Raw genomic sequence first — 13,287 nt, 5'->3', positions numbered from 1 at the left:
GCTGTTTCACAGGCTTTTATTGTTTGACATTACTTCAACCATGGCATTTAAAATATTTTAGGTATCTCAATTCTGCATCTACTTCATGGTGTTGATATACAAGATACTTTCAAAGACCATTACAATCTTAAACTCATCAAATGTTATATGTAACTCACATTTTCTAAATATATTTTCCGTTACAATGCTGTATATTCATAAGAAAGAGATTTGGCAGCATGAATATTGAGCCAATGTGTGGGTGTAAACAATTGAAACTGACCGATATTTAATGTATTGCTGTAATTCCAGCAGACGGAGGGAAAGCTAAACATGTGCGAGCAACAGTCTAAATCTGCAGCTTAACTTTCAAAAATGATTTATCTTTAGTCCGCGGAGGTGTAAACAAAGCCAAATGTCCAGCAATGTTAAAACAATGCTGATATTTAAGAACCTCCCTATTGCCATACATCATTTTTAAAAAAGGTTGAAAAAAGTTGCAATCCTTCACTAAAAAGAGAAAAATACTGTTCAAATATATATATTTATTTTCATATACCTTCATACAAACATATTTTTCCAAAAAAATAAAACTGTTGATAGGGGTGAATCACTAAAAGTGCACAGTCATAGTGTCCACAGAGTATTCAAAGAGTGGGTAAAGCTGTGTCATGATTGGATAAAAAGCAACAGACGCAATCCTCAAGGTTCACACAATAACAAAAATACATAACCGTCTCTCATCTATTGATCTCCATCACCTGAGTTTCAAGTGCTTTCAGCACTCACAGAGATTTCTTGGATTAGAAACATAATTATGGGCAATTAAATTCTGACTTCAACCCCAATGATTAGCCTGCAGGTGCAGCTCTGATGCAAATGTATCCATCATTCCCTTAAGGTTCAGTGTGTGTAATCACATTTTTTTCAAGAAGGGACCGACATTTGATAGTGTTTTCTCTTGATTTCGATGCTAATCAAATGTTTTCACCCTTTTGATCTGGTTTGCAAATGCACTTCAGCATGAAACAAGGGTCAACCCGGATTTCAGGGCTTTTATTCTCATTTTGGAGGGAAGCATTATGAATTGTAACTCCCTCTGAGGATGTGCTTGTGTGGCACATGCACCAAAGCCCAGACACAGCTCTTATTGGTCTGACTGCTTTGTTTTCCACCGCGAGACGTTTGCATTTTCCACTGTCAGTTGGCAAAATGCTCTTTGATTTCACTTGTTGTGTTCAAGTGGTTGGCCAGCTCTTGTATCACAGCATCTTTGCCAATCTGATCGTTCCTCCTCTTTTCCATGATCACGTCCTCCAGGCTCTGAAACTCCAGGACGTGATTCTTCTTCTCCGAAAAGAGTAACTTTAACCTGTAAGGCTGCTTACCTATCCTTATCTCCCCTCCGATTTTAAACTCCCGTTTGCCAAAGCGGCACCAGGCGGCAAAGCACTCAGAGTTCCTCCAGTACAGCTCTCTGTCTCTCGACCCAACATGGTCCAGGGCGTTACGCACGATCACCTCTGGCGGGAGCGCACGGTACCTGTAGAGACCATTCACTATCCTGCCTTTTTTGCCCTGGCTGACATCGGTGAGAAAGTTGTTCTTGATCTCAGCCCGGTGCAGATGAACAACCTGGAAGTCCCCAACGTACACAGCCCAGTGAGGATACTGTCCGGTGGTCACAAACTCCAGCAGGTCTCCGGGTCTGCACTTGTTCAGGAGACTTTCCGCGGAGTGGGTCTCGGCTCCAGTGCTTGTCTCGTACACGCACTCCTCCCGGTAGAATATCGCGCACTCCAGCTGGTCCTGGGGGTCGAAGGGCTTCTCCTCGTGGTTCACCATGTTGTTTTCCGATGAAAAGCGGTCCAGATTCTCGTCCTGGTCGTCGTCGTCGTTTGAGAAAATGTAAGAGACGCCGATCCGCGGTCCGTCGTCGTCCGGGTCGAACCCATTTGGGTCGGACGTTGGCACCTCTGCGTAATTTAAATGCGTTAGTTTCTCCACCTGGTTCCCCATGAAAGGTGACAGGTGGATGAGAGGAGGTAGAGCTGAACACAGAAACAGGATCCACCTGTTTTCACCGGGGAGGAGAGACGGAGAGGGTTGTGCGGCGTCTTAACTAAATCCAATGTATCCAGTAATCCATGTCCGATTGTATAGATCCTCCGAATGAACACCAACTGCGCCACCCTGTATACATAAACAAGAGAGTAGCTCAAACAAGGAGTTCAAAGCACGTCAAACCAACCTGCAAGTCAACTATTATTCCAACAGGTGTGACACACCTGTTGCCTCACAGTTTCTACAGCTGGATACTTTTTACACATCCTCAGTACTGTGCGATATCACCTAAACCTGTCATGTTAAGCTTTTGTACTCTACATTTAGTCCGGTTCTTTTTCAGTAAACTCTGTAGAGAGTAGGCTCACCTGCAGTTCAGCTCCCTCCTGTTGTCACATCGGTAAAATGAACCGGAATGAGAGTGTCTGTGCTGGCGGAGCTGCTTCCTGTGTGTCAGGCTGTGGTGCGGTCTGCTGTGCTGACTGTCTGTAGTATGAACCACAGCGAGTGTTGCAGCGAAACTCACCCAGGACCCGGGGACTGCTGGGAGGTGTTGGCTTTTAAAGCGACAGTACGCCCTTTTACCCAATTTACATATCAGGTGATAGTTTTCTCAAAATAAATAATACATTATTAAAAACAAAGGTGTAAGAAGTACTAAAATATTTTACTTAAGGAACAGTATCAAAACTACAGTGTTGAAATACTCTGTTAAAAGTAGAAGTCATACTCATAAGTGTAAGTAAAAGTAAAAAAGCATCAAAATAAAAAGTAAATAGTGTGTGGCCCATATCAGAATCATTTATGTATAGTTGTACGATATTTATTGATGCATTAATGTGTTTATCACTTCAATGTTGCACTTGGTAAAAGGTGGCATTGTTTTGAATTACCTTATATACCACTTGATAGCTTCACCTGTATTAATACATGATGATTCATTAGTTGATTTATATTTTTGAAATATTAATCTAATGTGCAAAGTAGCTAGTAACTAAAGTTGTGAATAAATGTAGTGGAGTACACTATTTGCTTCATGAGTAAATGTAAGTTACTTTCCACCACAAACAATACAAAAACCTACAAACTAGCTGACTATGATATTATTTTACAGAGTTTACTAAAGTAAAGTAATGCAATTGGTTCAATATAGTTGAATACATTGTTTTATCGGATGAAAGTAATTTAATGAAATATCAATACATTTCATTGAAGCCTATAATCCTTTTAAAATAAAAAGTGTATTATTAGGTCAGGGCAAACCCATGCCCCAGTACCACACAAACATGAATAGAGTAACCTGCATATCCTGTAAAAAGGAAAACAGTGAATGATTTGGTGCAGGGAAAAGTCATTCAGAACACTTCCTCATGACATTCTCCCCTTTGTTATCAACACAACTAATAACTTTCAGTCAGTCATTGTTCCAGTTAATTATTTGATTATTTCCATACTCCGAAAGCTGTGTGCTATGATGAAATGAGTTTTAAAGGGGGAAATCTGCTTAAGAAGTACAAGCTTTTTACATTGTAGAAGGATTTGTGAAGTAATTGAAGGATTATTATCTCAAAGAAAAAAATACTACTGATTGAAACTAAATTCTGTTCAAACCTACCAAATCATTTTTATTTGATCTAATTAAATGTGCTGCTAAACTGAGGTAGCCTATACATATTAATTTAATAACATTATTCCACGACATTTGAGGTTATGTCATTTTAAACAATAACGTTATACAATAATATTCAAACTGACTTTAAAATTATCGTTTTTTTCCATATCTGAACCGGATGTCAGCAAGGAAGTGTTAATTATCTCTGAAATGCACTCTGACTAAATCAAACTTTAACAGCAGACATTTTGACTAGTAGGCCTAATATAAAAGGCACATGTGTTATTAATAACCTGAACTATTCTATTCAAGTGTCCCAGGAAGTCATGACAGTGTGACAGCGAGCAAGCGTGCACAATAGCAGGACCCTGCGACAAAGGCGGCTAACCGAAAGTCAGCCATCATTCAGTTCATTTTTGACAATCCAAGTTCGCACCTCATGAATAGTAACATGGGAGTCCTAATCATACAAGACTTACATAAAGCTGTTAACAGTACTTTCTTTAAAGATCTGGTATAAGGTGCATTTAACTGCAGTCTTAGGGAGCTGGTTTTATTCCCTTTAAATGGGGCAGGTCATTTTGGCAGTGTGTCAACAACACAATGAAGCATACTTATTTTTTTGATGGGTGTCATACTATTTGGATTTAGCCACAAAAAGGCAGTGCGAGAAAAGCGCATGAATCAAACAAGAATTTTTGGAGTACCAGCTTCTGTTGAGACCCTGCTGTTCTATCCAGGACTCATGTGCCAAAAAGTGAGGCTATGTTCTCTCCCTGCCAGAAGGTAAAATCTTCCTTGGACATGCCAGATATGGAGGCTTACAGTGTCTCGGGTAGCCATTACACCTTCTTTTTTGAGCAGATGAATGTGAATTCCTGATCAAACATACAGCAGAAAGCAAACATCTATGGGGAATCGATTGGGGGCTTTTCTTCTCCTCAGCATGGAATGTCTGTACAATATTGAGATTGAATTTCTGAGGATATTTACAGCTCTGCCTCCCTCCAAAGAAACAGCTTAATGGCTCAGTCTGTGATGCGCTGAATGCAACTCTGATGCGTGTTTGCGTGCACTTCCCACAAATTGAACCCTTGTTGTTAAATTACCTGTGACTTCACATGTTGTGCAGTAAACAAGATTAGCTTTTCAGAATGCCAATGCGAAATCAAGTAGAGTGTGGAAATGAATGAGTCAACATTGTAGATCATTTGTTGCCAGTTAATATCTTCATTGGCGAAATGCTTCTAGTGCTGCGTGACGCACACTTCGGAGGGGAAGTGCAATTAAAAGACTTTTTAAAATGCCTGATGTAAGGTTATTAAAAGATTAGCTTCACCTAGTTCCATCTCAACACAGCCTTTGTTTGTTTTACTTTGGAACAAAGACCCTTCACAGGATGAGCATGCAGGAACGGGAGGGATTTAATCTCAAAAGTGCAAAGTGCATTCTCACAAATATCGTAGAATGGTTTGTTTATGGTGAATTCCCCAAAATGTTTTGGGAGGAAATGCATCAAGTAGATCCGGTATCCTATTTCAGTTATTTTTGATTAAGAAAAAGAAACAGTTAAAAGTAGTGATCACAAGTCACATTTGAACATGAATCAAATGTTCGTTCAGAATTTGAATTCAATTTACATAGGCTCACTAACCTCAAGCTAAAATGAACCATGCCTGGATGTATAGTTAGTGGATACTAGTCTACTAATAACCTTTCAGCATACCTGAAGCTGATCATTTATAAAGCCCAAATAAGTGTGTCTTTCCAACAATAATCATGTGTCCTCATGTAGATACTGCTCTCTTGTGGTTCTGTCGACTTACTGCATCAGGTAAAGCTAACACTCCCAATTGTAAAAGCAAGTTCAGTATTAAATGTGTATGAAAAGGTCTTCTGCTTTATTAACATTTAAGGATTGGAGTACAAAAACAATGCTTCAGCTGAAATACAAACAAGTCCTCACTTCTTAAACTCTAATACAACTACTTTGATGACAAGTATAAAATCTAAATGTACATTATCCACAAATATTGTCAGAACCCAATCCAAAATACTTCCAACAAAATACTCCTTTTAAACAAATAATTACTGTGGCACAGGCATAATGATGAATGCCAAATAAAATCCTAAGAAAAGTACTAAGTCCGGTTGCTGTTTGTCTTCTTGCTCTGGATCTTCCTCCTCAGGATCTGATCAAGAATCAGATCTGACTGTTTCACATCTGTATTCCCACAGCCCACCACAGGACAACTATAAAACGGAAAAATATTATTCAAAGAACATCCAAACACACAAATAGAATATGCAAATGAACACAAAGCACAGGATAACAAATATCTGTGTCGATACTGACAGACACTTCAGGGACAACAAATGGGACCAAGTACAGCAGCATTTCATCAGTTCTAAACTTAAACTCAATATGGGAAGGTCTCTTGTGCATTGTTGCTATAATTGTGGATGCAGTGTGATTGTGATGGGGACTCCAGACAATAAGCAGGTGTCTAAGAAAACAACATAGACCGGCACTGGGAAGTCATCAGTGTTTCTTTACGAGCCGCTACATTTAATGTATTTCTGACATCAAAGCAGTATCATAAAGAAATGATGAGTTACGGCAGATTGCTGCTCCCTCACCAGCACCCAGAGATGTTTAGAACCTGACTCAACTTTCTAACAGTCCTCTAAGGGAGAGTGTCTTACCGGCACTTCTTTTTCTGGCTGCTTCTTGCTTTGATCATTGCCAGTATGGCCACTTCATCATAGTAGTGGTTACACTTCTTGTTCTTCATCGGGTTCACCATTTCCACCTTGAAAACACATTCACAGTGTGATACATACACAAATAAACACAAGTTTAGTCACTTCATATCAATGTGGTTTTCTATGGCTGAAGATACTGAAATAATTGTGTTATTGTAAGGAGTTGTAATTATACATTTTAAATGAGTAAAAATAAGATTTTAGCAGGCTGGAAAAGTATACCTGTGTGAGTGGGCAGGTGAAGTTCACTTGGCTCTGTGTAACAGCAATGTCTTCATCCAGCACCTCCGTGTTATCTGCTGTCTCTTGGCTGCCTGAAAAAATATGATACAACCAGTCTTGTTTCCACATTTTCTAGATAAATTGTGAACTGGATCAATGACACCATGTCCCACATAGGTAGTGATACGTTCAGAGCTAATGTTGCATGTTATTTTAATGCCAAAACCAATAAAACTTAGCTTAAAAAATATACCACTGTCCACATGGAGTTAATATTTGCCACACCTCTTTACCATCTTGCATAGAATCTTACTTTCATATTAGCCCAGCTACATACATTAAAGTAGCACACATGGCCTTAAGACATTAGACCGACAGATTATGTTACATGCATGAACACACATACATCCCAGCTACTCACATTAAGTACACAGGCATCAAACACAAAACATTCTCCCCTTTTTCAGCCCACGCAAAGATCAAAATATCTACTGCTGTTGTCTCAGTGAAGTTACAACTATCCAATATTCAAGGGCTATTCTCTGCCTAGGGTATTAAAAAACATGATGCATCTTAAACTCTTTCACGCAGTGATGCAATGGTCCAGCCAATAAGGTACGAATTCTAATTTCAGTCTTTAGGAGAGAATGTAAGCTTTATTAATGTATTCCTATTCCTTCCTAGTGATTTATCAAACACTGAATGACCAATTATGATGATTGATGGATTAAAGCTTCACAGAATGCAAAAGAATATGTTGACTGCAAATGATATTATCTCATATAACCTTCTTTTCACACCCTAAAATATGTTTCCATCCACAATACAACTTTTGGAATAGATCAGACTGGGAGATCTACATTGGTGAAGCAACAACTTCCCTCATGGTGTCTATAGAAATCCTAACAATATGGCTGGGTCTAAGTGTGGCCATGTCTTTAATGAGGGGTACAATTAGGACAATTAACAAGCAGAAAATACTGGGGGACAGGCAACCAGAATTATTCAGCAGTAAACAAATGGAGTTGTGTGTTTAAAATTAGGCTAATTATGAAATAAGGACACATCCCAAGATTCCTGTCTGTCCTTGGCTGAGAATCCGTCCTTACAGCTATCATCAAAGTATTTTATAATTCCTGATTATATGCATTGAGAAGATAAATTCAGATTATTTTTCCTTTATTTCCAGGTCTTACCTTGGTTGAGTGAGTTCTGGATGCTGTCCCTGAAGGCCACGACTTTCTGGTGATTCTGCAGCTCAGCGTCGGAGAGCAGGGCTAATCTCTCGGTGAAGCACTCCTTCACTGTGGCAGACAGGTTGAACATGGCCTCTGGCTGCTGTGAGGTAACCTACAGAAAAATAAAAAGGTACAGTAGGTTAGTCTTTTCCCTTGACCTTTACAATTGTTTTTCTCTGACATTCAGGAAACACCTATCACCTTGATAATAGGACTTGCCACAAGAAAGAAATCTTGGAGTGCACAGCATAGCAAAAGCTAGCATGAGTGACCTTCCAAAAAACTAATCATCTTTATGCACTTTCCTTACATCTAAGCCCTTATCCCAGTAATGCATCTTGAGGATGACTTCATCATTTAGTATAAACGGCTAAGGATGCTTTCCACCTCTGTGATTAGACCAGGCCAGATTGCTCTCACCTCTCTTGTGACTTCTTGCACTACATCAACAAAGCATGCAATCTCCCTGTCCAGTTTGGCACACTCCAGAATCATGGCTTCCATCTCTTTGATGCCAGGGTTCATCTCTTCACCTGTAGCAAAGCAGCACACAAAATGAATGACAACGTTTTCAGATGATTTAGTTGATTAAAGTAACAATAATCACTATTCATGTACTGGGTTGCCCATATTAGTCTTGCATACAAACGTGTGTTTACATTATCAAAAGATAAGCAGTAAGTGCACAGTATGCCTCGTGCAAATATTATATTTGACTATGGGTACTTCTCACTTCTCTTGTTTTTAATCTCGCAGCTCCTCGGTCTCACCGGAAGTTGATTTGTGTGCGCCATCTTAAGGAGCGTCCCATGGCATTTATTTGTGCCGGAGTACCGAGGAGCAATAACCGAGGAACCACCAGACCATCCTCCGGTGAAATCCTCAGCCACTCGCCCCGCCCCCTTACTGTGTATCCGTTACTGATTGGATGCTGCAGTGCATCCTCAGTTTATACAGTGTTTTGTTTCAATTAATGTATCATATCTGAACAATAAAGTGGAAAAAATCTGTTTATTCATTTATTGGGAACCTTTTTCATAATCTCCAATTCATTATTATTAGGAAATCAAGCTGCAGCACAACCAGAACTTTGCACGCACTGTGTCCTCCACATTTACCATTACGAAATGGAGGCTGAATTCTAATAGTCACAATATAGCTATATTTAGGTCTTTTATTATTTTTTAAATGCAATTGCATTATCAGCTTGACATAGTCCCAAATAGCTATTTTGCTTGTAATTGTCTGTTTTTACGTACGCCCAAAATCAATTTGCCGTTGTGGATTAATAAAGTTGTATTGAATTGAATTTACTAGGTGCCCGAACCACCTCAACTGGCTGCTTTCAACGCGAAGGAGCAGCGGTTCTACTCCGAGTCCCTCCCGGATGACTGAACTTCTCACCTTATCCCTAAGGGAGATGCCAGCCACCCTGCGGAGAAATCCCATTTCGGCCGCTTGTATCCGCGATCTCGTTCTTTCGGTCATGACCCATCCTTCATGACCATAGGTGAGGGTAGGAACGAAGATGGCACGGTAGACAGAGAGCTTTGCATTCTGGCTCAGCTCTCTTTTCGTCACAACGGTGCGGCAAAGCGACTGCAGTACCACTCCTGCTGCTCCGATTCTCCGGCTCATCTCACTTTCCATTGTTCCCTCACTCGAGAACAAGACCCCGAGATACTTGAACTCCTTCACTTGGGGTAAGGGGTTCATTCCCTACCTGGAGTGGACAGTCCATCGGTTCCCTGCTGAGAACCATGGCCTCAGATTTGGAGGTGCTGATCCTCCGATGAAGCCATTAGGACCACATCATCTGCAAAAAGCAGTGGTGCAATCCTTAGCCCACCGAACTGCAGACCCCTTCACCCACGACTACGCCTCGAAATCCTGTCCATGAATATCACCAACAGGATTGGTGACAAAGCGCAGCCCTGGCGGAGGCCAACCCTCACCGGAAATCGGTCCTACGTGCTACCGAGGACCCGGACATAGCTCTCGCTTTGAGAGATTGGATGGCCCTGAGTAAAGACCCCCTCACCCCACAGTCCCGCAGCACCTCCCACGGTATCTCCCTGGGAACCCGGTCATACGCCTTCTCCAAATCCATAAAGCACATGTAGACCAGATGAGCGTACTCCCAGGCCCCCTCCAGGATCCTTGCGAGAGTGAAAAGCTGGTCCGTCGTTTCACGACCAGGACGTAAATCCGCATTGTTCCTCTTCAATCTGAGGTTCGACAATCGGCCGGACCCTCCTTTCCAGCACCTTAGAGTAAACTTTCCCGGGGAGGCTGAGTAATGTGATGCCTCTGTAATTGGCACACACCCTCTGATCCCCTTTTTAAAAAGAGTAAGCACCACACCGGTCTGCCACTCCTTCGGTACTGTTTCCGACTTCCATGCAATGTTGATGAGACGTGTCAACCATGACAATCCCTCAACACCCAGAGCCTTCAGTATTTCTGGGCGGATCTCATCAACCCCCGGGGCTTTGCCACTGTGGAGCTGTTTAACTACCTCAGTGACTTACCCCCGTGAGATTGGAATTGATCCCCCTTCATACTCCAGCTCCGCCCTCCCTAACACACTATCAGTTGAGGTCAGCAGCGTCCCATCCTTACTGTACACAGCTTGGATGGTTCCCTGCTTCCCCCTCCTGAGGTGTCGAACGGTTTTCCAGAACAACTTTGGTGCCGACCGAAAGTCCTTCTCCATGGCTTCTCCGAACTTCTCCCACACCCGCTGCTTTGCCTCGGCCACGGCTGAGGCTGCTGTCCTTCGGGCCCGTCGATACCTTGCAACTGCGTCAGAAGTACCCAGGGATAACATATCCCGGAAGGCCTCCTTTCGGCCTCCTTCGGGCACCTAGTGAGGATGCCACCTGGGCGCCTCCGTAGGGAGGTGTTCCAGGCATGTCCAGCTTGGAAGAGACCGAGGGGTAGACCTAGGACCAGGTGGAGGGATTATATCTCTTCGCTGGCCTGGGAGCGTCTTGGAATCCCCCAGTCAGAGCTGGTTGATGTGGCCAGGGAAATGAAAGTATGGGGCTCTCTGCTGGAGCTGTTACCTCCGCGACCCTGACGGAAAAGCGGGAGAAGATGGATGGATGGATGGATGAATTGAATTTAATATTTTTATTCTCCCTCATGTAACAACAACATTTTAAATGAGAATGTGATGATGATGTTTAAGAATTTAGGGTAGACAGACAGACATGGCAAAAATAATCTCCGCCACTTCCTAGGCAGAGGTAATAGCTAATAACGGCGCTACCTGACTGTACCTGGATATGCTTTGCCTCATTGAAAACCCTGCTGCAACGTCTTTTGTCGCACAGAGGGTGGTGCAGGAGACCTGGATGTATGGGCATCTTCTTGCTTTTGTTCAGCCTCCTTATAACTTTCGGGGTGTGTTGTTTTTAAATGTTTGAAGAGGTTACTTGTGTTGCTGCTGTGTGGCACATTCTTGTCACAAATAGTGCATCTTGCTGTAGTTTTATCTACAGATGAAAAGTAGCACCACACCACGTTTACGTTTCCTTTCTGCCATTCTCTCACATGTTTGCGGAAGTGTAGGACTATTCGCAGCCGGTGGCTGCTGATTTCACGGATCCACAGTCATGAGACACAGGGCTGTGGTGATTCGTATAGTACCAATCTCTGTCATTCGGTGTCAGTACTGTACTAAGATATAAGTTAGTTCATGGTCACGCAGAGTAAGAAATCCTAGATACAAGCTAGAAGTTTAATGTTTGGACCAGCTCGGACTTAATAAAATAATATATATAAAAACGATTCTTTATTGGAACAAAGAACAAAACAAGGGCTGTTTTGGCACAAACATTTAATTAAACAAAAGTAGTGAAAACGTTTGATGCATCCACCCACGTTATGTATTTGTATAACTTTATTATCGATATTTTTTTAAGGAATCGATACCAAATGAGTAGCTTGTGAGTATCGAAGTATCGATCCCGCAGTATCGAATCGCACATCCCTAGTGAGAAGTACCCTGAGATCACTGATGCAATAACATCTAAGTTGTATTAACCTGTTCAACGTGGACCCCATTTTATCTACTTTTTAATATGGTGGAGTAGCTTCATCTAAAATTCAGTGGTGTCCAAATTAAGTATAATGCAAAATGGCCCACAAATCAAACTTTTGCTCGTCTTATATTGTACTTCTCAAATATATTAATGAGCCCATTTTTCAAATACATTTAGTCATTTAAAATGTCAAACATTTTCTCTTAGTTGATATTAAAACCCCAATAACTTATTTCTATAACCAGCTTTTGTAACCTTCATATTTATTCTTATTATCAGCATCTGAGGCTTCTGTTTTAAGGAATGAGCTGCCACAAAATAAATGAAACCCTAAAGACAGATGGGATGTAGGCAGTTTTTCCTGAAACCATTTCCAAATATTGCGCGTTATTCACCTACATTTGATTTGTTTTGCTAACTTATAACTTAACTTTTGAGGCAATATTCACCTCTATAAGTGACCCAGCTCTCCGTATATTTTTCTGTTTGTGGCCCTCGGTGAAAAAAGTTTGGACACCCCTGATCTAAATGAATGAATATCTTAGAAACGTATTAGGAAATGTGTTTGTTAAAAATAAACTCAAGTTGCTTTGTCTGCAACAGAAATAGTGAAGTGAAAAGTAAAGTATCTCCCGCTTGAATGTTGTGGAGTAGTACACAATGGAATATTAAATAACTTAACGTTAGTAGAAGTAACTCTTCTCCAAATTGTACGTAACTATTATACTTGAGAAAAACATCCTTGGTTACCTTCCACTACTGGAAATACAAATGCTAATTCAATAGCTCCATCACAGCAATAAATCGTGGGCAAGACTCTAGTATACAATACATAGACTGTAGAGCAATTGAAAAAGGAACAGCAAAGCGATACTGACAGCATAACTATGTTTTACCTTGAGATTCCGCCAGGTCAATAGCCACATCTGTCATTATGTCCATTCCCATTACGAACGCTTCCCGACAGGACTCCAGACTCGACAATGCTCCGTGTACGGTAGTGAGACCAGACATTTTCAACAACACGAAGTTTAGCTACGTTAGCCTAGCTTGCTAACTGCAGCAGAAGATTCGACAAGGGCTTCAAACCCCTGAACAATTCTTCTTCTTCTCTGGTTTTAGATGCGGTTTGCATCGAAACGTTGCATTACGCCCACTACTGGATAGATACTAAAAACTGCCTTTTCCAAAAGCACCATTATAACTAACGGAAAATACTAATATACAGCTCCGGAACAAATCAAGAGATATTTATTATGTATTGTTTTCTATAAACTACTGACAACATTTCTCTGTGTTGGAATTCAACATACACTTGAACGGCTGCCATACATGTAGAGATTGAGATTAAAGAAAC

The 13,287-nt window shown here is 41.1% G+C and overlaps 2 protein-coding genes across 2 annotated transcripts; both read right to left on the bottom strand.

Annotated features, from left to right (window-relative positions):
* Positions 1-504: 504 nt before the first annotated feature.
* Positions 505-2,565, bottom strand: lratd2b (LRAT domain containing 2b). Its single transcript, XM_063880295.1, has 2 exons — positions 2,412-2,565; positions 505-2,172 (listed from the first exon to the last, which is right to left on the bottom strand). Exon 2 carries the CDS (start codon positions 1,996-1,998, stop codon positions 1,180-1,182), a length of 819 nt encoding a protein of 272 aa, XP_063736365.1. The 5' UTR covers positions 1,999-2,172; positions 2,412-2,565; the 3' UTR covers positions 505-1,179.
* A 2,963-nt stretch (positions 2,566-5,528) lies between these two features.
* Positions 5,529-13,071, bottom strand: nsmce2 (NSE2 (MMS21) homolog, SMC5-SMC6 complex SUMO ligase). The gene is made up of 6 exons (XM_063880320.1): positions 12,827-13,071; positions 8,302-8,414; positions 7,840-7,993; positions 6,644-6,735; positions 6,362-6,468; positions 5,529-5,908 (listed from the first exon to the last, which is right to left on the bottom strand). Exons 1-6 carry the CDS (start codon positions 12,942-12,944, stop codon positions 5,797-5,799), a joined length of 696 nt encoding a protein of 231 aa, XP_063736390.1. The 5' UTR covers positions 12,945-13,071; the 3' UTR covers positions 5,529-5,796.
* Between the last annotated feature and the right edge of the window lie 216 nt (positions 13,072-13,287).

This window comes from Eleginops maclovinus, chromosome 3 (assembly GCF_036324505.1).
Source record: "Eleginops maclovinus isolate JMC-PN-2008 ecotype Puerto Natales chromosome 3, JC_Emac_rtc_rv5, whole genome shotgun sequence".
NCBI lineage: Eukaryota > Metazoa > Chordata > Actinopteri > Perciformes > Eleginopidae > Eleginops > Eleginops maclovinus.
Note: the sequence above shows the minus strand (reverse complement) of the source record. Positions and strands in the feature narration are given on the sequence as shown.